The 24,533-nt window shown below is 44.7% G+C and overlaps 1 protein-coding gene across 1 annotated transcript in view; it reads right to left on the reverse strand.

Annotated features, from left to right (window-relative positions):
* The window catches only part of HIVEP3 (HIVEP zinc finger 3), a 70,936-nt gene extending 48,223 nt beyond the window's left edge, over window positions 1–22,713 (reverse strand). The window contains exons 1-2 of the mRNA XM_074161936.1: window positions 17,590–22,713; window positions 13,346–13,491 (exon numbers count right to left, since the gene is read on the reverse strand). Coding sequence (XP_074018037.1) covers window positions 13,346–13,491; window positions 17,590–22,713 — 5,270 coding nt within the window. The remainder of the gene's footprint in view (window positions 1–13,345; window positions 13,492–17,589) is intronic.
* Between the last annotated feature and the right edge of the window lie 1,820 nt (window positions 22,714–24,533).

Raw genomic sequence — 24,533 nt, forward strand, 5'->3', positions numbered from 1 at the left:
ATTAAGCCCGTCTTTGAGTGATGAGCTCAGATTTCAGTTCAACAAATTTTACTCAAGATTCAACACGTGAAGAGCTGAATTCATAATAAATTATTGTTATTAATGATACTTTGCAGCAAAACTAGCACGTTTCAGCTCTAAAACTCAAAGCCATTCAGAACCTGGATAAATAGAGTAATTATCCATTATTTGTACCGTGACCCCCATCTTCCCACATACACAGGAGATCTCACTGAAGTTCTCAACTTTGTATTGGAAAGAAGGAAAATATCCACAAAGCAAGGCAATAACAGAACCATGCAAAAAACCAACTTCCTCCCTTACGTTGTACACTGCCTGAGTAAGCACACGCCAAACGTTACTCAGCCTTTTTGAATTCTCGTGAAAAACTCAACAATCTTTAGCCTAAACTCCCCAAGGCTCTCTTTTATGTACTGCATTTCTCAAGCAGCCCTCAAGCAGCACGACGACCCTTCCCCATGCCCAACTCCAGTTCCCTTACAGCCTCCGCATCTCTCACCCCACAGCAGCTCTCCTGCCAAGCAGAGGGCTGTATTTTTAGTCATGAAGGTCTTTCCTCAGTTCATGTTTGGGAAAGGCTCTTATTTTATCAAAACCAGCTTGCGGGCACAGGCTGCTCTGGCACACTTCAGACCAACGCCTCGCAGATAACCCCATGCTCTTTGGTCTCGTAAGGAGACTGAAATACATACAGCTGAATCTCAGAAGAGCGGCGCAAGTGCTCAGCCTCCCGCAACCTTGAAAACCACATAATTCTGCCATCAAATAGTTTGTTTAAATAAGAATGGCAAGAAATTCACAAACATTTAAAACCACTGGTTTAACTGCTGATCTAAAACATCTGCAAGAAATATTTGCTCTTTGAAAGTGCCGCTACTGTGCTGCTACCCCAACCAAGAGTTACACAAACCAGTTCAATCATGTCCGGGGTCTACAAGAAGCCAAAGCACCCAGCAAACAAAAAGGTTTATAAAAACTTGGCTATGTGCATCTGATTATTCCCCCATGTTTGACGTGCTACGTCCTGGATAGGGACAAGAGCACCCAAGCATTCAGAAACACAGGAACTTCCAAGACACCAACCACTGTGCACAGATGCCAGGTGAACAACATCAGGGGAATTAGCCAAGACCCTGCCTGTAATGTCCCCATGGAGTACCCCTGCTTCCAATTTATAAAAATCTTGTAATTTTTCAGTCTTTACATCAGCAGAAGCAGCAAAACAGGGCAGCAAAAATATCTTATTAGGTCACATTGCCTTTTGACTGAGGTTCTACACACAAAGAAACATGCAGTTACAGTCAGCCTGGATTCATATTTATCAAAACCCATGCATGAATTTTGCCCATGGTTCTGAAGAGGGACACTGCATCCCACCCTCCCTTTTCACTCCATTGTTTCAGCGTAACCGTCTGAGCAGCAGCAGCAGGTCCTTCACGACAGGGAAATTACTTTAAACACTTGCAGTGAGTAATCACAGCTTCTCCCTACTCCTCCATCCTGGAGAAACTGAGCCCAGAGATCATGGGACTGAGACTGGCTACAGGTCTGAGCTACATCTGCCTGCACCACGTCCCTAGTGAGCTCCTCCTCAAAAAACCCCTAAAACTAAAATGCAAGCAAGCAGGCTTTCTCATAAAAAAAAAAAAAAAAAAAAAAAAAAAAAAAAAAAAAAAAGGAAAGAATAACTTTTAAACACTGAAAAGCAACTGGGAAGATGGAATATCTAAAAAAAAAAAGAAAAAGAAAAGAAAAATTTTATATGCAGCCCTGCCCACTACGTCCTTGCAGTTGGATCCTTGCCTCCAGCAACTTGCTGGCTTTCTGAGCAGTGGCAGACTCTGCCCATTCCCTCTGGTCCTGCTGGTCTTCTTTCCATCTGCTCCTGCCACATCCCACAGCCTCTCCCCCCTCGAGCAAGCCCAGTGGCGTCCCATGAGGAAGAATGACCTCACCTTCCTTCCACGGTATTGCACCTCCCTCAGTTGTGCAGATGAACGATGATATTCATAACCATCAAAGATCCAGTTACATCATGGGCTATATCAGGACAAAGCACACAAGCTAAGCTGCTCTCTTTCCAGCAACAAACCGGGAAGAATTGGAAAATCTTTCTTAAATGTTGAGTCTGGCTCTCACAGTCCCAATACTTAAGGACGTAACAGGCTTTGCTCAGTTCTTACAAGCATTCTTACCACCAGTATGGCTTGTGCGCTCACTTCCCAATTATGTAAAAGAGTAAAACTTATCCAAAAGTAAAATTTGGAATCCAAACTGGGAGCGAGGAGTTCTTAATTCCCAGTCTCAGGAACATGGTCCCTCTCTAGGTGAAATACGAAGTCAGTAGACCGATTTCATGCTCTTAAATGCATGCCATTTTTTGCAAATTCAGTTTTGGGCACACTTTACTCTCAGACCTCTATCATTTCCATCATGTAGAATATTCCCAAGAATTTCACATCCCTTCTGTCATCATGGGCATTCTCTGGTAGGCAATACTAAAGAGAATTGAAAATCAACTACTACATTTGGAAAGATTTTTAAAAAAACCCAACAAAACAACAAACCATCAAACAGGAATCAGATTAACATCTGCCTTGAGAAGAGACCTGTCTCCTCAAAAGTAATGTTTTCATCATTAGAAAGGGACAGAAAACGAAGTCCCAAAAAGCCAGTTCAGAATTATATTCTCAGAGTCATCTTCCTGCCATTTGCCTAGTGGAATATGGATTGAGTAATAGGCAGTTAGCTCTGGGTCTGTCTATTTGAACATCAGGTTTCTAATTGATTGCACAGTACTTGGAATCTATTAGAGGCCTTCTATAAATTACATTTCTGTATAGGACAGGCTGCCTAGATATGCAGATGTTAAGAACTGGCTAATCCTAAGTAAACCTGGTAAAAACGTTTGCCTTCTCAAATTTTCCACTGAATTAATTGTGAGATTGTGTCACTGAATCAATAAAGTGAGAACCCTATAATCTTGATGTTTGCCACAAGCTCATAAATAGTCTGCTAACATGGACAGCTTATTATTCCAGACATTTGGCCCATCTCAAACAGCAGCTGAGAATAAGACATTGTGTCATGCCTGAGAATGCGAGACGCAGAAGGACAGCCCTGGACTTACTTCAGGACACCACATCGATTCTTTTACATTATCATTTTCAAACCCCTGACAAAGAAGAGTGTCCAGATTTTATTAAATTACACAAAAATGGTTACTCTTACAAAACTGAGGGCACATACGACCTTGGAAATGCACACACACGAGTGTGATTAACCTGGTACCTGCCTGCACCCATTCCCAGGGGTATGTCACTTTCCTTATCCGGAGATCATCCCTCACCCTCATCCTCTCTTTCTCATCACTTCTTTGCTGGCACCAGCTTGTACCATCTTCCTCTCCATCCCACACCCTCCCTCTTTGTTGTGAGAGCTCAGATCTTCCAGCCTGACCCTCTCCTGCTTGGATAATTGTAATCTCTTACCTTCTCACCAATTTCTACCTCTCTCCATCTGTGTTCAGCTGCCAAAACTCTCTGATTAAATCACACTCTTCCTTTCCACTGCCTTCCCCTTACCTGTGCAATCAACGCACTCTGAAATGCTCTTGTATGTCCCTTCATCTGCTCTTAGATGTCACATTTTCTCCCATCTCTCATGCACTGCTCTGCCAACAGCCCTGGACCTGTAACACTCACTGGCTTTTTTTGCTCCAAATGCTGTTTGTGCATTTTGTTTTGTAACTCTTTGGTATAAAACACATGCCAGTACACAGCATCCATCCTTGAACTCTCACCACCTGGAATGACAAGGTCATCTTCCCCATGTTGATCTTCTCCCCCTCTCGGATCCCACACACTTTGTGCCCTTAACATAGAGAAGGGCTCTGGAGCAGTGCACGCAGGGTTCCATGAGCAAACCCCAGTCCCAGAAATGAAATGAAATTGCACATAGGTCCAGGAAAGAGCCAATGCTGAAGATATGAGGAATGGTCTAACCAGCCCCAAGGAAAGACATGAAAAGTCTGAAAATGAAACACACCCTATTGCCATCCTCGACTTTGCCCCCATTTTCGCAAAGGGATGACTGAGACAGGGAGATAAGGTGATCTCCAGGGTCAGAAGTCTCTTCAGGGCATGGAAGAGACATCCCAAGCGAGGCAGGGGTCTCTTTCTGCCTCTTTGCTCACAATGACCTGAACTTCTCTTTCCACTGAAGAAAGAAGGAAAATTGTGCCCTGTCCCACCCCAGGAACACACACTTTTGTTGGTCTCAGAGCCTGCAGAAGAGAGGCTGCATCTCTTTATCTACCTGGACTGATCCTAGTATCTACAAGGTGCTATAAGCAAAGTAATTGCTAGAACAAATGCAATTATATAGCAGATTTTTAATTTATTTAGTGCTACCACAGGAGACTGACAAGCCTGGCAGCTGGAGCACTCTTCATTCTCCAGATAAGACACAGCCCAATGTCAGCAAGAAAGGTTTGCCCTCGCCAGGTACCCCAGGAACCTGTACAAGGTATAAAAATCTTCTTGCTTGATATTGTTTATTAAATCTGTATTTTTCATTATTTGAGCTGAAAGCAAATGGGAATTCTTCTCTTGGTGTAATACAGAGAAGACAAAAGTCACAGTGAGTGGAACACGAGGCTGTGAAAACCCTATTGGGAATGCTGGGTTCAGGAAGAGCATCATCTTCCGCCCAAGGACCACGGTCAGCCTCTGTCCCACCCTAACCATGTCACACTGGGGAAGCCCAAGGGCTGGCTGGCTGGATGCATACAGGGATCATTACTTAGGAGGAAAGGAATCCCTGCAGAAAGTTGAGCATCCCACACAAGGTCAGAGAGGAAACTGGAAATAACATTTTATAATAATTGGCTGTGGGAAATTAGCATCAAGCTGCATTATGAGCCTCTGCCAGCAGGACGTGTCAAGAAAGCGGGTTGGCTGTGCAGGCAAAGACAACAATCTAGACTAAATCCTTCTGTGTTTGTCAAATTTCCTGGGAAAACAGGAATAAGCTACAGAATGAACCAAATTTGTTAAGTGAAGTGATGAGATAATGAGGACAGGAAACATTAAAAATTCCCACTGAGGAATATTAAGACATTTTAAAGACATAATATAATCAGGCTTAGCAGTAGGTGAGTTTGTGCATCCCCTCTCTCAACAAGGAAGTTGAAGTGTAGGGAGGAGAATGACTTATCCCAGAGTCACGGTGAGTCACGAGTCCACCATCCCCGAGTCACACTTCTCTGCTCTCACCACTACCACTCGCTGTTCTCCAGGATGTGTTCAGGAGGCCAAGGAACAGGCTGTTCAGGAACTGCTCAACACAAACACAGCTGGTATTAAAGAAAAGCCATCCTTAGTGCTCCGAGCCATCAGCACATGGGGACATCCTGCACTTGGGAGCCAAGGTGGAGGTGGTAAAGGGATGGCCGGTCACCACGGCACCCAAAGCATGAACAGCACAGGGGTCCACGTGCTTGCAAGTATTTTTTCATCCAGCTGTATCAGGGCAAGGATTATACCGGAGAGAGGGTCCACGCTTAGTTGATCAAAACATATGCAGGATTTAATGGGGTTTTTTTCTACCCGCATCCATAGAGGGAAACCAAAGGAGGTAGCAGAGTAGATTGGATGTGAATGATGCTGATTCGCATTGTATGGAGACTTCAGAAATCATAGAATCATAGAATTGTCTGGGTTGGAAGGGACCTTTAAGATCATCTAGTCCAACCATCAACCTAACTTCTGATAAAAAAAAAAAAAAAAAAAAAAACCAAAAAAAAAAAAACACACAAAAGAGACCATACAAAAAACCCCACCACATTAATAAACTATGTCTCTAAGCACTATGTCGGCCCGTCTTTTGAAAACCTCCAGGGATGGTGCCTCAACCACTTCCCTGGGCAGCCCATTCCAAGGCTTAAAAACCCTTTCAGTGTAAAAATTTTTCCTAATGTCCAATCTGAACCTCCCCTGGTGCAACTTGAGGCCATTTCCTCTTGTCCTATTGCCTGTGACTTGGGAGAAGAGACCAATACCTGCTTCTCTACACCCTCCTTTCAGGGGGTTGTAGAGAGTGAGAAGGTCTCCCCTCAGCCTCCTGTTCTCTAGGCTAAACAATCCCAGCTCCCTCAGTCTTTCCTCATAAGACTTATTCTCCAGACCCCTCACCAGCTCCGTTGCCCTTCTCTGGACCCGCTCCAGCATCTCAATGTCTTTTTTGTGGTGAGGGGCCCAAAACTGGACCCAGTACTCGAGGTGGGACCTCACCTGTGCCGAGTACAGGCACTGTTCAGGCCTCGTAAATGTTCACGGGAGATTGTCAACTCGCAGGGTGCATGTATTGTCATAAAAGCAAGGAAAATATAAAGAAAGCAAGGAAAATATAAAGAAAGCAAGAAAAATATAAAAAGCTTAAAGCCCTGAGCTCTGTCCCAAAGATACAACATTTGTAATCTTGCATGGTGCTTCAGTCATGGTTATACAACCAGAAGCTGCTCCCGACAGAAATTAATAACCTGTTTTAAAGTTAATAACCCGAGGTTATTTCTATGTTATACAAGGTTACTTATACAAGAGCTCTTGGCATGCAGCACCATCTGCTGAGTGGCAGGTTGGGGAACTGGCACTGTTACAGACCCGTCCCACACTTTCCCTCCAAAGGGAATGTGTCAGCTCTCCCAGACGTGCCGCTCGGAGCTAATGCATCTTGCAGCAGCGTGCAAGAAGCAGATGGGCTGAGAGGTCCAGAGTTGGAGTCAATAAGTTACACCTTCCCTTTGCTGCTCTCTGCCCTGACTGTGCCCACAAACTTCTCACTTTCCTCCTCTTCCATCCACTGTTTCCTGCCGTCTACCTTGTTGCTCCCAATCCAAGAAAAGATTTCCGGAACAAACCACTGAAAAAAATGATGTTTCAGTTTGACTACTCCCTGAATTATCAAGGAAAAATATAATTTTCAAATTCAACTCAAAATTAAAAAGAAAAAAAAATCCAAATTTTCATGAAGACATATTATGGGAGAAAAAAGCATTTGCTTTAAGTCAAATAGAACCTTTTCTTCATATTAACTTCTAAAGACATTTTAGAGTAAGAATGCAATGATTTTCAAAGCAAAAAGCATATAATCATTTCATTTTGAAAATATCTTTTCTCTGATTGCTATTTTTCTCTGCTGCTATTCCTGAATGTATCCCTCAAGCTGCCTTTCTCACTGCCTGCAAACCTGTCTCTTCAAACAATTTCTCCTTTCATCTTGTCAGCATCGGTAAAATTCACAACTCCATCCTTCCTTAAATTGCCACCCTGCACCTTGTCTCCTTTAGATTGTTAGCTTTTTAAGCAGAAAATGTGCTTTGCTTGTGCTATGAAAAAAAAAAAAGAGAAAGGGAATGTAAACTTATGGTGCTCAAAAGAGACCTTATGTTCCTTTAAAGGGCATGAGAAATGAGGGTTGTCCTTTCTCCGTATGGAGCCCCCTGTACCCACAGGGATGGATCCTGACGAGCGTAAGCATAGTCACCCTTCCGGCTGTACCCAATCCTCGTGGGTACCAACCCCAGAAACCAGCCATTTAGAGGGAAACTGACTGTTTTCATAAGAGTATTAACAAAATCAGGGTATGCTCTTCCTTTCCCTTTTCCCAGCATCCCCAACATAAGCAGGTTAATTAGCAATAGGGCTGTCCCTGCCAGTTGCAAAGCCAGTGGCATGAAAGCTGAAAGCTCTCCTCTCCATTTCTTGTAAAGTCCTGTCTGAAAAACAAATCAAAAATTTCCACATATAAGAAACTTTTTTTTTTTCTTCCTAAAGGTCATTGCAGAAGCAAGATAAACATCTGTGCACAAGCCAATGCTTTCAGACTTTAAAATCCCATTTCAGAGAGCAGCTCGCCACATGCAGGAGCAGATTTTCTGAAGGGCTGTGCAGCTGCAGGGCTGCCCGAATGCAGTACAGCAATGCCTCCTCAGCACTTCTCAAGACAGGGAAAATCCGGCAACCAAACCCCACAGGATGCTCAAATTAATGCCAAGTGGTCAGTCTGACACCACTGACCCTAACAGGAAAATTTTAACACCAATTTCTCCCTTCTCTGTAAAGCAGCCAGTCTCAGGAAAGTCCCTTTTGCTTAAAAATGCAAATTACAGGATTTTTTTGCGTATACCTAGGTGCAGCATACAGAGTAAAATATTATTATTTAAGACCAACCCTACTTTGCAGATACATATACCCATTTGAGGTACTGCCCTGGGGCTGTGAAGTGAGTTCACCTCTAGGATTCCAGCAGGTTTGGAGGTAAATGAAGGAACATCAGCCGTTAACTCATGCACATGGCAGTGGGATGTGCTACAGACATCAGCTTGCTCCGATTCCTCCGCTGCCGCTAACTTGCCGTGTGCTCAAGTGAGTGTCTTTGGGATAAATGACTTCTTTCAAAATAAACATGGTGAATTCTTAGAACCCATCTAAGCAGCAAAGAAAATCCCCTGAACGAACTGGGTCCGACACAGGAGTTTGGAGTTACACACCAAGAAACTTTGCTTGTTTAACAGTGAGGCTTTCTCTAGGGTAATAAAACTCTCGCGTTGCTGTGCCAGGGATTTTCCATGAGGTGTGTGTCAGCGGGTGGTGGGAGCTGCAGTTTCTGTGGCCGGTCATAGACATGGAGTGAGATCACCCCAGAGAAGCCGACCACAGATCCCCTTGAGCCCACAGTGGCAAGAACTGCGGAGAGAGCTGGGGGGAGGGAGGTTTGCATCCAGTTAATGGGTCCCCCAAAGGGTTGGGTTTTTTTGCTTGTGCATCCACTAATTAGCAGCCATGTTCAAGTATGATAAAACAGTCCCAAAACTTCCCCATTTTCCTTCAACCCCAGGGAAAATCTCTTGCTGGACAGGCGAAGGGAGGCAGAAGTACGGCTCCATCTTCTTACTGCTGCCTAAAACCCCATCAGCAGCCCCATGGCGTGGAGACAGGGGACAGTGTGACACAGCAGTCCCTGCCCCTCCAGCCCTTGGCTCTCCAGGGGATGTGATGGTCAAACCTCATACAAAGCCCCAGTTATTTGACAATTCCCCAGTTATTTGTACTGTAGACAGGAAGGGTTTTGCTCAGGTGAAGAGAGCAGTGATTTAAGGTGGGGGTTCAGAAGCCCAGCTCAGAAAACCCCATGGCTGCTGAACCTGCAGCAGCCTGTTATGTGTTGGTGGGAACGAAGAGTGAAGGACTCGGATTTATATCTGAGTCAGACCAAACTGATGACTAGAGCAGCGTGGGTCACAACAGCACTATGGGCATCCCTCTTAAAGTTAAAAGATACAGTACATTACATCACCACGGGTTCTTCAAGCTCATGTGTGGATTTATACGCATGGGATGGTGTGACGAGGAGGTATTTTTTAAGGTGTGAATGCAAGGATTCTTGGGTCTGCCACCGTAAGGCTGCAGACATAAGGGTTTTTCCAAAGAGAGCTTTCCTTTTGACATAGTACTGACTTTACATGACCCTGGTTTGGGGATGTCAGTTAAGATTAGTGGTCTTTAACCTTCTATATCTTGGTATTCCTTTCCCTTCTAGTTGCAATCAAATAGTGCAATAAGGGCCCATAAAAGCACAGAGAGTTTGGCAATGAAATAGAAGAACATACATTGACTGTAACTACCCACCACCCCACCACTATCAGATTTCATCATGGTAATGCTAACGCACAGTAAACAGGCAACATTTCCCTGACAAGATCATGATACCACCACAGACCTCACTCTCAAATCAGGTCGATACCAATCTACAGTTTCATGATGTAAGATTTCAGAATGGGCCCGGTGCCTCCAAAGTACTAAAGCAGATTGACAAAGGTGACACAGAGCCACGGAGGAATCACAACTCTTCTCCTGCAGCAGTGTTGGCCAGCTTGACCTTCAAAGATCATTTTCACTGCTCAAAACCACCACAATATCCCTCAGGACAAGTCCAATAGATATTTTTATTAGCTTCCTCAGGAATACAAACTTTGACCTGACTGCTTAATGGCATGGTTCTCCCAGGCACAACCTAATGAGACTGTGCATTGTCCAGTCTACGTAGGATGTTAAACAACTCCCGTCTCCTTCGCAATCAAGTTCGTGGAGTGTGCTCATGGTGGGGGGTGAATGCTGGCTGCGATGGAGGTCTACCCAGTCTTCCGAAATTTCAGGGATGGAAGTAAAAGTCACTGCTGAAATTACATATGGAATGATCTTAAGACTTGCTCTCCAAGAGGAATTCGTTCATTAAACAGGAGCCCAACAGAAAACTCTGTGGATCCCGTCTACAGTTAACTGTGGAAAAGTCAAGGCAGAACCACATACATCCTTCCTGCAGTCCCCAAGAAACCAGAGACACAACACGCCCTCTTCTCCACAGGAGGCCAAGGGAAGTAGATGCTGAAATGGTGGGGTAACTCAACAGGACCTGAACACCTCCAGCACCCAGGTCCTCTTGACAGCCCCACTGGCCATTACTCCACATCCTGTGATGAAACCATAGGGGCCAACTGACATCCTTCACGGAAAAGGTGACGAAGGAAGAAACTGAGCCCGAGCACACCCCATGTGTGGCATACTGAGACTTGATCCCAGACCCAGGTCTGAATGTACCTCAAGACTCAGAATCTGCAAGCTGCTGTTTCTAAAACACTTCCCAGTGGGCAAACATGAGCAAAGAAACCATCCACTTTCACAGCTGGGGAGGAGACATGTTCAAATGAGAGAGACTTTGCAAGGGAAGCCAAGCTCCCCACAGTGCTCCGAGAGACTCTGGCATGTTCATCAGTTGGTTCCTTACAAATAGGCAGTGGGTACGATGAAAGTATGAAATCTGGTCTTCTCTGAAAGCCAAGAAATATGATTCTAGCCGGTCGGCTGGACAGCAGCAGCGGAAGTAGCAGAGCTGGTCCTGGCAGAGCTATAAGAGATGTAGCAATGGGGAAAAGGCTGCTCTGGGATTGGGGAGGCCAGAAAACTGTACAGAGGGAAAAGCAGTGATGCAAATAGCAGTGAGAAAGGCAAGAGCTCTAAAGAAAGTAAAACTGAGAGGAAGAAGGAGCTAAAAGAGCTGCAGCAAGTTCATCTTTTGTGGGAACACTTGAATTGCTTTACAATCTCCCTCCTTGGTTGAGGTAACAAAGCACGGGATGGCTCCAAAAGATCTGAAACATACTGCATCCCACTGCAAGGATGGGTCTAGCCAGCAGCAGGCCATGTGAAACCAATAAATAAGGGGAAAAATGAGACGAGGAAATTTTTATGAGGGGAAAAAAAAAAAGACGGTGAAATAATGTCTTGAGAATGGATGCCCTTTTTGTAAACCATTTTCTAGAGATGGCCAGGAAAGGGGTCTGATGCATTTAGCATCTTGCTCAAAGCACTAGGCACCCTGTGGATTCATCTGCAGGCTTGTTCCTTCCCTGCGAGAAAATACCCTCGCAGACACAGGCTGCTGAGGCTGAATGATTCCACATCAGAAACCTTGTGGTAACTAGGCACGGACCCCCAGGTACGCACCACACACCTCAGGAGAACAGCCCGTCCTGCCTGACCTCTTAGCAGTGCATATGCCATGTAATTTGCATACAAAATTTATTTCTGCAACCTGGTGTGTTCCATTAGTGCCTGTGCTAGGCATTAAACAACTACTATATTCTGTCTCGCATCCAGAAGGACGGCTGCCTTAAGTGCTACAGGAACTTTAAAATAAAACATAGCATACGTTCAGGATGACTAATACATTCCCTGATGCTGGCTTGCACAGAACATGTTGGAAAAGTTGCTTTATTTTGTGTCTGTCGTTTAGAAAAATGTGGCTCTGCATCCGTTGTGCTGGGCTGGGGGATGCAGAGATCCTCCCCGCCTGAGCACAGGAGATGTGGCTCGTCACAGGGGACGCAGCCAGCACTGAGCACCCCCGCATCTCTCCCCAAAAAACCTCCCCAGAGCTGCTCTGCCAGGGGCAGGGTGATTTTCATTCACGTTAATGCTGAGCCTCTTTAATCACATCTAGGAAGGAGCCCAAGAGTCCCCCTGAACAGTCACAGCTCCGGGATGACCCAGTCAAGGGGAACAGAGGCTTCTCATGGGCTTTAAGGCAACAAAACCTGGTGCTCGGCTAGTCCCATGGGTCCCATCTGCTACGGGAGGGTGATGGCAACATATTGAACCCATCATACTTCTCAGTCTGTTGCTTTCTTGTCATTCTCCGGCTCCCTCCCTAAATAACTTCAGTTCATAAGCATTACAGGTTGCCACTACTTTAGCTCTTTGTATCCACCACTCACTGCTGACACGTATCTAACCCTGAGCTGGGTCCATAGTGCCTGCGTCTGGGTGAGAGGTGAGTTCTCCTGAACAAACAAGCAGGTTTCCTTTCCCAAAGTGCTACTTTACTCTTTTGGTTAGCTAGTTTGATCATCTGCTAATTAAATATTTTGAAATAAACCCAAACTTCAATGGGTAACAGCAGAAAACCACAACCACTGACTAATTAAAGCCTTTTTCTAACACACAAAAGCCAAGACCACCCAATGGCAAGAGCAGAACTGATGAATCCTGTGAAGGATTTCTTACATCTCTTTGGCCCCCTCTGCAACACACAGGAAGGATGATCTTTAATTGTATCCCACAGACATGCTACTTATTACCTGATTTTTTACTTTTGAAAAGGTAAATAGTAGTATTAGACCAGTGCTGAATTACTAAAGAGTACTCTGAATTACCTGGAGCCAAGAATTAAGATAAACATCAAATTTGGACCTTGCATCCATTCTGGTTTGAGCTACATTGGTTGGGCACGATTAAAATCACATAAATAGAATCCTTCTTTTCTCCTCCACCCAAACCCCAGGCATCAGAAAAGGTCTCCCCAGATCCTCCTTATAAAGGCAACAACCATTAGGAACATCATTTTCAGGAGACGGCTCTGGAAAGATTTAGAAGATATGGAATACACCTCTGTCACATCAGAGACAGCTACGAGATGTATTTGTGTATTGTGTCTCCGTCTTCACTCAACCACCCGCTCAGAAAAGAGATTGAGGTGCTTGCTAATTTAGAGACAACTCAACAAAAAAAAACCATTTGTGCAGTCCGGAGTAGCTACAGATCTCAAGGGCCAGGTTTTTACAGTGGCTGTAGAAAGGAAGCTGAAAGGCGACTACATCTGACCTCCTGCTCACCTCCACACGGCACCTTCACTGACTTTCCATCGTTGTTATCAGTAACTCCTATACAACTGTGACACAAAAAGAGAAATAAAGTGAGACACTTACCCTCCTTCAAAGATCTTGATCCTGACTGGCTCCCCTCTTTTGGTTACAAGAGCCTCTTCTTCTGATTTTCCTCTTTTATCCTCTTCCTTCTCAGCTCTAGTTATATCTTTTCGACCTTCATTAGAAAGGAGCGAAGGCAAATGAACCTATCTCCCCAAAAGAGCAAAACAATCAATGATTACATACAAAATCACTCCAAGACAGACACAGACCAAACAGCCTCAGAAAGAGCCAGCAGCCCACCACACACTGCTCCTGACAGCTAAGTGCAGTAATTAGCACATCCTCTTAACAAACAGGGCCTCTGCTGCTGGATTTTGAGCTGTGCTGGTTATGTTATATTTACTGTGACTGCTTACAAGTTTTTAAATCACCCCCTGCATCTGGTGGCTCAATATTATCCAGCTCTTGCCCACTGGAAAACTGAGGCATAAAGAGAAGAGCCTTGGCTGGGGTGACTCTGAGCGTGTGGTGGAGCCATGGGTCTCTGTTCCCAAATTCACTGTTCTGTCCTTGGATAATCCTCTCTCTAATATATACGTCTACAAAGGTCTAGAGAAGAGACATCTGCAGAATTCATATATTTAACCTCAACCTTTGGGTTTCCCCCACATGCACAGACATTCACACAAATTTGGACTTTAGCCATCTAAACTTGATATAAATCACTTGACAGTCAAAGCTCTCGGGTGATTTCCTTTCACTGAAGCCCTGTTGCCAAGGGTGCAGCACAGAGAAAGTCACAAAACCAACGGGAAAGAAAAATCCTCAACCTCTCCAGATGTTCCCAGGGTAAAATTTGCTTTTTCACTGTTAAAATTGCCACCCCTTGTTTAGACCAAGGTTTAAGTCATGCACTGACATCTCATCTAGCACATTTAATGGTACTTGTTATAGAATATGGACCTAAACCTCACAGCTGCCTCTCTAGCTCTGTGTGATGCAAGAGCAGCTCTCCACATCTGGAATGAAATCTTATGATGTTGCCTCCATACAACAAATAAGAGGGGTCTCCAAATCTCTGTAAGAGGAAAGGAGATCGCCTTTCACCCAGGTTACATTATACACAAATGCAAGAATACCTTTGAAGTTCAATTGAATTACCCATATCCTTGTTTTACATATAATTTATAGAAACAGACTGAAGGCATTTGAGAGACTGGGGTTTTTAGAGGGATTTTGGCCAACAAACTGGCAGAAGTCTAAAGCAGAGCTGGTCACCCTTGACTCTTTACGGTTGCTGGAAAGAGTGGCAGCTCCCAAGGGTGATTTATCTGCCCTACCTTAGACACTTATCTTAAGGGGGGATGAATCACCCAGGAGGTGCCTCTTTGTCTCCCATACGGGAAGCGAGAGAGTGAGTAGCTCCAACTGAGACACACAAAATTCAGTGGGATATAGCCCAGTCCCCACCGCAACACGCTGCTGGTACCACCACCAGATTCTCAGCTGGAGAAGGGAGGGACTCGCTAAAAAGCAGCTTTGCAAAACTGAGGTCAAACATTTCAGATTTACCCAATAATTTCAGGAGTTCGGCTTAGAGCATTAAATGCACCCAGGGCTGTTCTTTGCCCCTGGAGTGAGCTCTCCCAGCTTAGCCTTCATCCACACCATCAGACCCACATGCCCTTACTAGTTATCTCCTGCGAATTGTCCCTGTCCTGTGCTATCTCCCAAAACGTGCCCAGGAATTTCTTGGGAGAGGGTTATCAGCCAGGACAGAACAGTGCCAGGAAGCATTTTAACAATTTAACAGCAGAAACAGTCTCAACTGCTGTCTCTGGGCACGGAGTTGTCTGTGCTTGGAGGAAATCAGTGGCAGGAGACACAATGAGCACCTTCAAAAATTAAACCTTGGCCGTCATGACTTCACCTCCTGATATGAGCTCCACACTCATAACAACGCTAGTGATAAACTTCCCAGTTCCATTCCTTGTTTACTGAGGAATACAAAACAATTGACTTTCTAGATGTAGCATGAGGTTTATTTATTGCAACTTTTGAAAGCACAAAACATAGACAGATGAAAGGCACCAGAGAGCCAAAATCATACAGTCACTACTATCCCCTTTACAGTCTCGTTTAATTTACAAAGTGTGCAAGCCCGATACAGTGTGATTAGCCATCTCTACATGCATGCTGGAGCCTACAGTAACTTCAGAATTTATCTGCTCAGTAAATCCCACCGGTAATTTAAAAATCAAGCCAAGTACGTAGACAGTATGTACAGTACTATTGTGCTGATAGCTTGCTGCATACATAATTGTACAAAATATTAGAGCTGTTTTACATTTTCTGTTGGGTTGACTGACAACTTATAGTTACATAAAGAAGAAAATATTTAAGGGAAATAGCTAGAGCAGAGTTAACTGAAGGTTGAACTTTCAACCTTTGATGGATGTTACTGCCAGGCAGCTCCCGCTAATCGCATCTTCCTGAGGAACCGGCGACGCGGCTTCCTAATCTGTGCCAGTCATAAGCACTTTAAAAACTAAACTGAGGATTTCACTCCCACTAATCATCTAATCAAAAATTATTTCTCTGCTTGGCATGAGATCAATTTATCTCCATTGAAATTAGCATAATTTCTGCAAACTGTACTCCTTCAAGCAGCAGGTATTAATATTAGATTTCGGTTACACCATTTTCTAGGTGAATTTGGCAGGACAAACTCTTACTCTTGCAAATTGTACCATGAAAACCTTAACTTTCACCACCAGTCAGCTTCTAGGGTTTTTCTCTAAAAGGTTTTTGAGTCTTTTGAGCAAATGCACACAGTGACACCTGTATTTGGTTGGTTAAGGGCTGAACCATTCCTGTCGAGAGCTTAACATTTAACTTCAGGGCATGAAGGTCTCACATTTCTGAAACACACACTTGGTGTGCATTTTAGCACCATGTCAAAGAGCAAAGCTCAGAGGAGCACAGGCACTTCTATTAGAGAATTAAATCAAGGGTGCTACGACACTGTTCAGATAAAATCCTTCAAAAAAGAGTGCATAAATATCAGGCATTAGTGTGGTTATTGCACTGCGCAGGTGATTATTTGCCCCTATGCCCCTGGAAATTCTGTCTTTTGGATTTCTGCAGAAGTATCATGGAAATGCTGAAGAGAAATAAAGATTTATTGAATCAAAGTGACTCTACTGTGTATTTTAAGACATATTTATAAGCAGCAGCTGCAGCAGCGATTATGATAAATTTAATATTCAGAGTTCGTTTCATAATACAGAAATAAAATGAATAATCCATCAATATAAATTGACTTGAGATGAATATCAAACTGCAAAATCTTTAGAGAAATTCTGTTTGCTAATCTACATGAACATGATCTGGATTAAAGAGATCTGTATGGTTCAGCATTAACCAAGAGGGGAAAGATGGGCCTCAGAAGGAGCTATATAACGCTAGGCAGCTACCAGAATTGTCTTAAACACTTCTGTGCCCATATGGCCAATGCCTTTGGTGAGTTCTGGCCCTGGGAAGCCATCTATCTCACTCCCATTAGCTATGAAGACCAGTTATAAAATGTCCTTAGATTCCTGGAAAAGCAGGTAGAAAGCTAAGGACATTAACTAAATGGACCAGACGACACGGGTGTTTTAACAAGACTCCATGTCTAACCTACTGAGGCACATTTACAAATGTCACTGCATGCCTTTATGCTTCTTTGGGGGCTTAAATACACTTGCAAATCTCCCTTTAATATTTTAAAATACTTTTAAGCACGCCTCTCCATGTTCATTAATGTGAGATCAGCAGATGCACAACCAGACAGAATCCCATTTTCCCAAGGTAATCCTTTTTCGTTTGTAACATGCAAAATGTAGGGAATTATAACAGCATTTATAAAAAAAAAGAGAGGGAAAAAAAAAGTTGTAAAGCTATTTGGAATATCAAGACAAATGCAAATCAGTCTAATCCTTTGTGCTTGAGCAGTGGCAGTTCATGGTGTGGTGGTGATTCCTACATGCTCTTTTGATTACGAGGCAAGTAGAAACCAGAGAACAGAGATATGGCACTTTGCCTTGGAGCAGGCTTGCCTTTCTTTTTTTATATTTATTTTTTTATTACAGTGGGTTTTAGCTTCTTCATTCTAAAAGTTTGACTGAGAACAAGTGCTTACCAAACTGAGAGAGGGATGAATAAACTCCTATTAAATTAAGAATAGCAATTCCCCGTCCCTCGTCCCCCTCTTCCCATGTATCCAAATGGATGAGGAGAAATATATAGGATTGTATTACCTCTGTCATTTTTGGCTTCCTGGAGCTGGATGGGACAAGCCGGCCTGCCTCTGGACGTGGAGCAGTAGCCATGGTGTAGGTTTCCTTGCTCACCTTCTGCTTGGACCTCAGGAGGGAGAGGGCTGCTTTAGTGGATATACCTGGAAGGTTGGGGTTATACAAGCTGATACACCAGCTGGCGTACACTGAAGAGCGTCGATCAACTTGCTGGATATGATTTGGCTTTATGTAGTTTAAATAGCACCAACTGACATTAGTGGTTGTGTGGAGACTGGGGAACTGAAGTACCTTCTTCATATCTGTACCTTCTCGAGACTTCATTGCACTATGAGCGACCTCAGACAGAGGTGCAGGGCTGGGAGGGTTTGGTGGAGACTGCTCCACCAGTTCTTTGGAGTCTTCTTTCTTCACGGGTTGTAAAGGTGCCTTGCTGAGGAACTGCTTGCCAGCTGGCTGCTTATACTCTTCCAGTGCCTCAAAACTTGGAGAACCTGAATGGGACACAGCTTGCTGCAAAGTACTTGGGACTTCCTTTGGCTCTGACTGCTCTAAGGACAAACTAGGTGGTGTCTCAACCTCAACCCTGCCTTGGCTTTCTGCAAGAAAGCGAGATTTATCCTGCTTTTTCCCTTCCTCTATTGCACTGGGTGGCTTCACCACTTCCAACTTCTCTTCTGCTTCAGACACTTCCTCCTCTTTCACTCTTTTCTGCTGTTGTGTTTCCATTGTCAGCTCCAAACTACCAGCTGGAGAGAGCATCCTTTTACTTCCACCAACTGTTGATGGGCCTCCTTCCAGTCCAAGAATGCTGTCTGATGGGGAGGTAAGTGGCATATAGCCTTTTCGTTCTGGTAAGGGCAAGGGCACCCTCAGATACGGGCTCTGGAAAAGGCTTCTTTGATCCTCTGTGATCATCTGTGCCAGATCGAAACCTAGTCCATGAACATCAGCGCTACAGACCAGGGTACCCTTGGGTTGGCGATCATCAAATTTGGGGAGGACAATAGAAGAGGAACTGCACTGGGACTGAGTGACCAGGATCTGGGAAAGTGTCGTGTACATCGCACTCCCATAGGATGGCATATTCGTCTGTATGCGAACGGGGACAACCAGCGACACCATTGGGTCTGACCGCGTAGGAACAACGAGCTGAGATGCGGATACAGACACCGGAGGACTTGCTGTGCAGGTCAGAGGATGCAACTGACTGTCTGAGCCATATTCTGTGCATGGGGAAAGACTGGAGGTTCCTGCTGCTGGGAATAAACTGGATTTGATCTGCGGTAAGTGTCCACCAGCTTCACCTGGCAACTGGAGAGCAAACTGAGACTGAAGAGGCAGAAAAAAGGCTGAAGGGATCGGTGAGGATCCAGGGTAATGCACGGGCAGGAATGAAGGATGCTGCCTGAAGGGCACCTCGGCGGGGTGAGACATTAACGGAGGAGTGATATGAAGTGGGCCTGGGTGGATGAGCGTTTGCGGTAGGGGCAGTGGTGGGGTCTGAAATATGGAGGGAGGAATCTGAGGCATGGTGAACTGAGCAGAGAGGATGTCAGACATAGTGTGTGCGGCGAAGAGCTCTGCAGACTGCCCTGGCTGTGGCAGGAGATGCTGGTAGGGAAAGAGAGAAACTTGTGGGGACATGAACTGCTTTTCATGAAGCGTGAGCTGTGGAACAGGATGATGAAACACCTGCAGAGCTTCTGTGTACGGCTGGGTATAGGCTGGCTGAGGGCTGTCTTTTGGCTGACTCTTTTCACTCGGGTAAGTACCACGAGAGGGCAAAGGGGAGGAAGATGTTGGCTGATGGGGCAAACTTGTTGAAGGAGATTTACTTGACAAAGGAATTGGATCTTCTGTCTCTGGCCGGCTAGTTGGGGCCGAGTCTGGCTCATGCTCTGGGTGTCTGGTGAGGGATGCTTGCCTTACCAGAAAGCATTTCCTTCTCTCCTGTGGAGCCGAGGAGGTTGAGGGGCCAGAGGTTGAGGCAGGATTGGACGACAGGCTCCCGTAGTCAAATGATTTACTGCGGGTCTCTGACATCTGGGAAGGATGGGACACATTCGGTGTCTGCTCAGAAGCGGATCTCCGCATTTCTCTGGAATGATGATGGTGGCTTGGTACCATCAACATATGTGAGCCAACACCAGGAGGCTTTGGGTGGGATTCAGAGGGTTGGCTAGTCGACTCTGACTTGCCATGATCTTCACGATCAAATGACACGGAGTGGCTGGAGCCGTGGGATATGCTGCTTTCCTGACTTGGGCTTCGGGTGAGAGAGACTGATTCAAAACTGGACTCTCCAGAGGACTGAGCCATTTCTGCCAGCCGCAGCCTCTTCTTTTTTGGTGGGAGTTTCTCTGCGGGGAGCTGAGAAAGGGTCTGGCTCCTCTGTGGCCACTGAAATTCCTCTGTTTTCTCTGGCTCTTTTGGAGGAGGCTCTGGCTCCATTTCTGGTCTGTCAGGCTCTTCTGTGACCAGAATCTCCGGGACCTGGATGTTGGGCTGGCGTACCAGCTTGGGTTGCAGGGAGTGAGGTGGTCGGCTGTGCTGGGGTGTGGGCTGAGATGAGTACTGTGACAAGGGCTTCTCTTCTCCTTCCAAGCAGCTTGCCTGCTCAACAGAGTCAGACTTCTCAAAGGAGCTCGTATGCTGAATGACGGAGATCTCCTTGGATGTTGTCCTTTTCTCTTTGCCCTCCGCACTCGGAGCCGGTTTGGTGTTCCTGGAATGAAAGCTGGCACTGACATCAGAAGGTGCAGATTTACCCGGATCTGCTGGTGACTTGATGGATTCACGGGTCAGGTTTAAAGCGACGTCAGATGATGCCGGGTTGGCAAACTGAGTCCCCAGCCCTGTACTGGAAGAGGGAGTATCAGACAACTCGAAAGCTGGAGGCTCCTCGTCGTCACCGAGACTCTTTTCCTTTCGTCTTTTTCGGAGCGGGGTGAGCTCCAAACTACTCCCCAGTTTGTAATGCATCACCTGGGGCCATGTGTCAGGATCCACAACGCTTTTTTCAGTCTCTGAAGAGGTATGGTGGGAAGTGGAAGAACGAGGCTTTGAAAGCTGCAGTTCTGAACAGTAGTATTTCTTATGGGCTTCGTAATTGTCCCTTTTCTTATACCGAGCACCACATACGTTACACTCGTACATGAACCCTTTAACTTTCGGACCCTTCCGTGACTTTTTGGTAAGTTCGCTTTCCTTGGTTTCAGGCTCCTCAGGAGGTTTGGAAACAGTTTCTTTGTTCACAGAGCTAACCTCCTCTGAGACATATTCTGTTCCCAAAGGTAGCTCAATAGCTGGTTGTCGTTTTAGCATTCGAGGATGGGAAGAAAATGCTTGACTGCGGCTTAAGACTTCAGGTTCCGTGATGTGATCATCAAATGAATAGCTACCTCTAAAGGTGTGTGGGGAGCTTATAGTGCATGCAGCAGAAGGCATTGAGTGGCTTCTTAGGAGAGGCACTGTCTCTGTGGCACTGTGGGATTGCTGAAGTGACAATAATGATTGTTCGGGCTTAATTTTTTCACTGTGGGATGTCAACACTTTCGATGCATCCAACTGGCTACTGGAACCAGACTTGATATCGAACTGAAATGGTTCTCTATATACACCAGACTTTGGAGATTCAATGCTGCTACGTCTAGATAAAGAGCTTCTTCTAGGCTTAACGCTATCTATTTCACTGGTATCTACAACAGCTTCATTAATTGTAATTAGCTTAGTGATGTGTTCAATAACCTGTGTTCTAGGCACAGATAACGGTACCATACTTGGTTTGTCTTCAGTAGACAGGTGTGGAAACACCTGGGTTGTGTTTGCACCTAATGCTGCAGTCCTTTGCCCAATCCGACCACATTTCCCAAAAATAATTTCTGCATAAGATTTTGCATTGGTATTTGGGGGGCTGATCTGCTGCTCTGCACTTTCTGATCTCGAGAAGTAGCCTGACTCGGTACTCCCTTTGCTCCCGGGGCTCAGGAAAGCTTGTTCATCTATCACCTTTTTCCGTTCGCTTAAGCGGAGTGCAAGCTTCTGCTTTATAGTATGGGTATCTTCAGATTTATGGCTCAGGGCATGGTCTGATGAGGGCTCTGCAAACTGGGTGCTGTCCTCAAGAGACTGGGACATACTGGAATGAGACAATGAACATCGGTCATGGCTGGAACCTTGGCTCCCTCCACTCAGCAAACTACTGGACAACAGGGTGTGCTTCTGCCTGGGTGAGAGCTCTACCGAATGGCCCGACATTGCGCCTGTTTCCTCCTCTGAATCTGTGCTTTCTCCTTCTGTTGGCTCTTCAAAGTCTTCCCCACCAATCCTTTCCATTTCCAAACTTGATGGATACATCTCCGCTCCAATCCCTGAGGCCAGCCCAGCTTTTATTCGATGAGCATGAGATTTCCTATGTTTATACAAATTGCTCTTCGTCTTAAAAGAAAAGCCACATGGAATGCAAGGGTATGGCCTCTCACCCGTGTGTGACCTGATATGTTTTTGGAGCACACTTGGCTTCGCACAAGGCCTGCTGCAGTACTGGCAAATATATTTGCCTGGTTTCTGAGGTTTCTTTTCCTTCTTGTGCACTTCCTCAGCTTGTTTTAAGGAAACCTGCGAAGGGCGAGGGATATAGACCTTTTGAACAGTCGGCATGTCCTCTCCAGGAATGATCGGTGAATGGGAAGGTAAGAGCTGGCTGTGGTGAGAGTGAAGCCCAGGTGATGAAAAGGAGCCAGAGGGACCTGGTCTTACTGGATCAACTAGCTGCCATGTGGGACCTTCGAGGACATGCTCTGGTTTCCCAGGAGACATAAATGCTGGTGACAGTGCGTGCTGCTGAAGCTGCGAAACGTGGGGAGGATGTTCAAAAGAGGAAGGCTTAGGTTGCTTCTGATGTCCAGTCTTCTCCTGAGACTCTTCTCTTGGAATTGGCAAAGAACTGGAAAAGTGCTGCTGTGATACGATATCTCGGAGAGGGGTTCCTTGTGAAGAAGCAGAGCTGCCCTGGTATGTAGCTGCAGATGAAATACTAGCTTGGAAAGCCTCTCCTTTGGGAAGCCTCTTTCTTGGACTTTCCTCAGCCTTTTTTGTGCTCTTCTGGCTTTGTTCAGGATCCATGACCTTAAAAGGGTCTTTGAATGCTATTTTGGGAAGGTTTTGGCAGGCTTCATTTACGAATAATAAAGGTCTCTTCTGTAGATTCCCTGTTTTGCCTGCATTTGCTACGAAGCTGGAGCCACCAGGAGATGGTTGTTGATTTAAGATTTTACTAAAGTGTCACTAGTTGCTATTTGATTAAAAAAAAAAAAATGTTTCAAGGTCAATAAAGTTCACATTGGTAACACATGACAAACTACTTCAAAGAGAGAAAACTTTCCAAAACTTTTAGTCCAAATATTTTCCTTGTGAACTTGGTTAAGGCTTTAAACCTTGCCATTTTATTTCAGTTGACAGTGGCAAGCCTTCAAAGTCAAGATGCAACCCACAATGTGTCTCTTGTTTGTTATGCAAACCTTTGAAAACTTGAGACTTTAGTGCTCATCTCATAATGATCGTTTTTTCCTGTGCAAGGAAAATAACACTGAACGGTGTGTGTCCCCCTGTGTCTTCCTTCTGTTCCACTTTTGAGTTCAAAAGCCTTGGAAAAGTATTTCCCACATTTCTGTAATTATATCCAAAAGAAAACAAACAGAAAAAATTACTTCAATATTTGTATTTAAGTAATTAAATGCTGCTACTTTTATAGAGGATTACAGTAAAGATTTTGCACAAAAAGAAATTCAGAATAACTGATTGAATGCCTACAATTCATGAGACATTACTTTTAATGGTAATCTAAACATGAATTGCAGTAAGTCTGACCTCGGACTCATGCCAAGTTTAATGCACACAGAACCTGGCTCTGTAGCAGTAAGCAAAGACAGCAACTTGAAACACAGTTTTGAAAAATGTATTATAATGGTTTCAAACTTGGATTCCTTCTAATCTCCTGCAAATATTTATGGTTTTACAATTTTTATAATTATATTTCCCTTCCAAACACACTATACAGTAACGCTGATGAAATAAAAGGCAACACCTAATGTAGCAGATACAGTCACTGACAAATAAAAAATAAATCTTTTCTGCATAAAATCCACTCTTAAGCTTGCAATAACCTTCAATGTCATTTACAAGAATAGCAGGTAAAGAGAAAGCATACACACTCTTTTACTGAAATGTTGCCTCTTTAATTTCCTGCCTTTTGCTACCAAACAATGGTGCAAATCCAATTTCTATAGCAAGCCTGTATTTCATACAGTCAGGATGTCGAAATTGGCTGTCTGTAAAGGGGAACCCTTCTTACAATGAATCTGAATAGGAGGCTCTATTAAACCTACCACCCTTGTCAGTAAATACAGCTATTGATGAGACACTTGGGGAGGAAATACTCTGATTCCCCTGAAATAAAACAGCATCACCAAGAGAGGGAATATGGAATAGAAGATGGGTGGGGTACTCCTAAGGAAAATAAGGATGGTGCTTTTTAAGTGAAGCAAATTGATAAGTGTAATTTTCAATGAGAAAAGAAGTATCTTCCATCTTTATGAAGCTATTACCTGCCTCAGGGTGCCGTGCCTTGCTATGACAGAATTGCCTTGGTTTCATATGAGAAATTGCTCAGAGCTCTGCTGCTTTGGTCCTGCCCCATGCAGGGGGAGGGTGCATGGCTGGAGCTGAAATCTAAACCCAGCAAAACAGGGAAGCACAGGGGACTGAGATTTTAGCGGCACAATGGCCCAACTTCATCATGAGGAGCAACAGTGGAGAGCCAGCAGAAGAGGCTGGTTGTTCTCAACATGGAGCCCTCCAAGGATTACCCATTCATCGCTACAACCCTGTGGATGCTCCACTTTCAAGCAGAGTCTGAAGATAGGATAACTTTCTAGGATACATTA

The sequence above is a fragment of the Numenius arquata genome, chromosome 21, assembly GCF_964106895.1.
Source record: "Numenius arquata chromosome 21, bNumArq3.hap1.1, whole genome shotgun sequence".
In the NCBI taxonomy this organism is placed as follows: Eukaryota; Metazoa; Chordata; class Aves; order Charadriiformes; family Scolopacidae; genus Numenius; species Numenius arquata.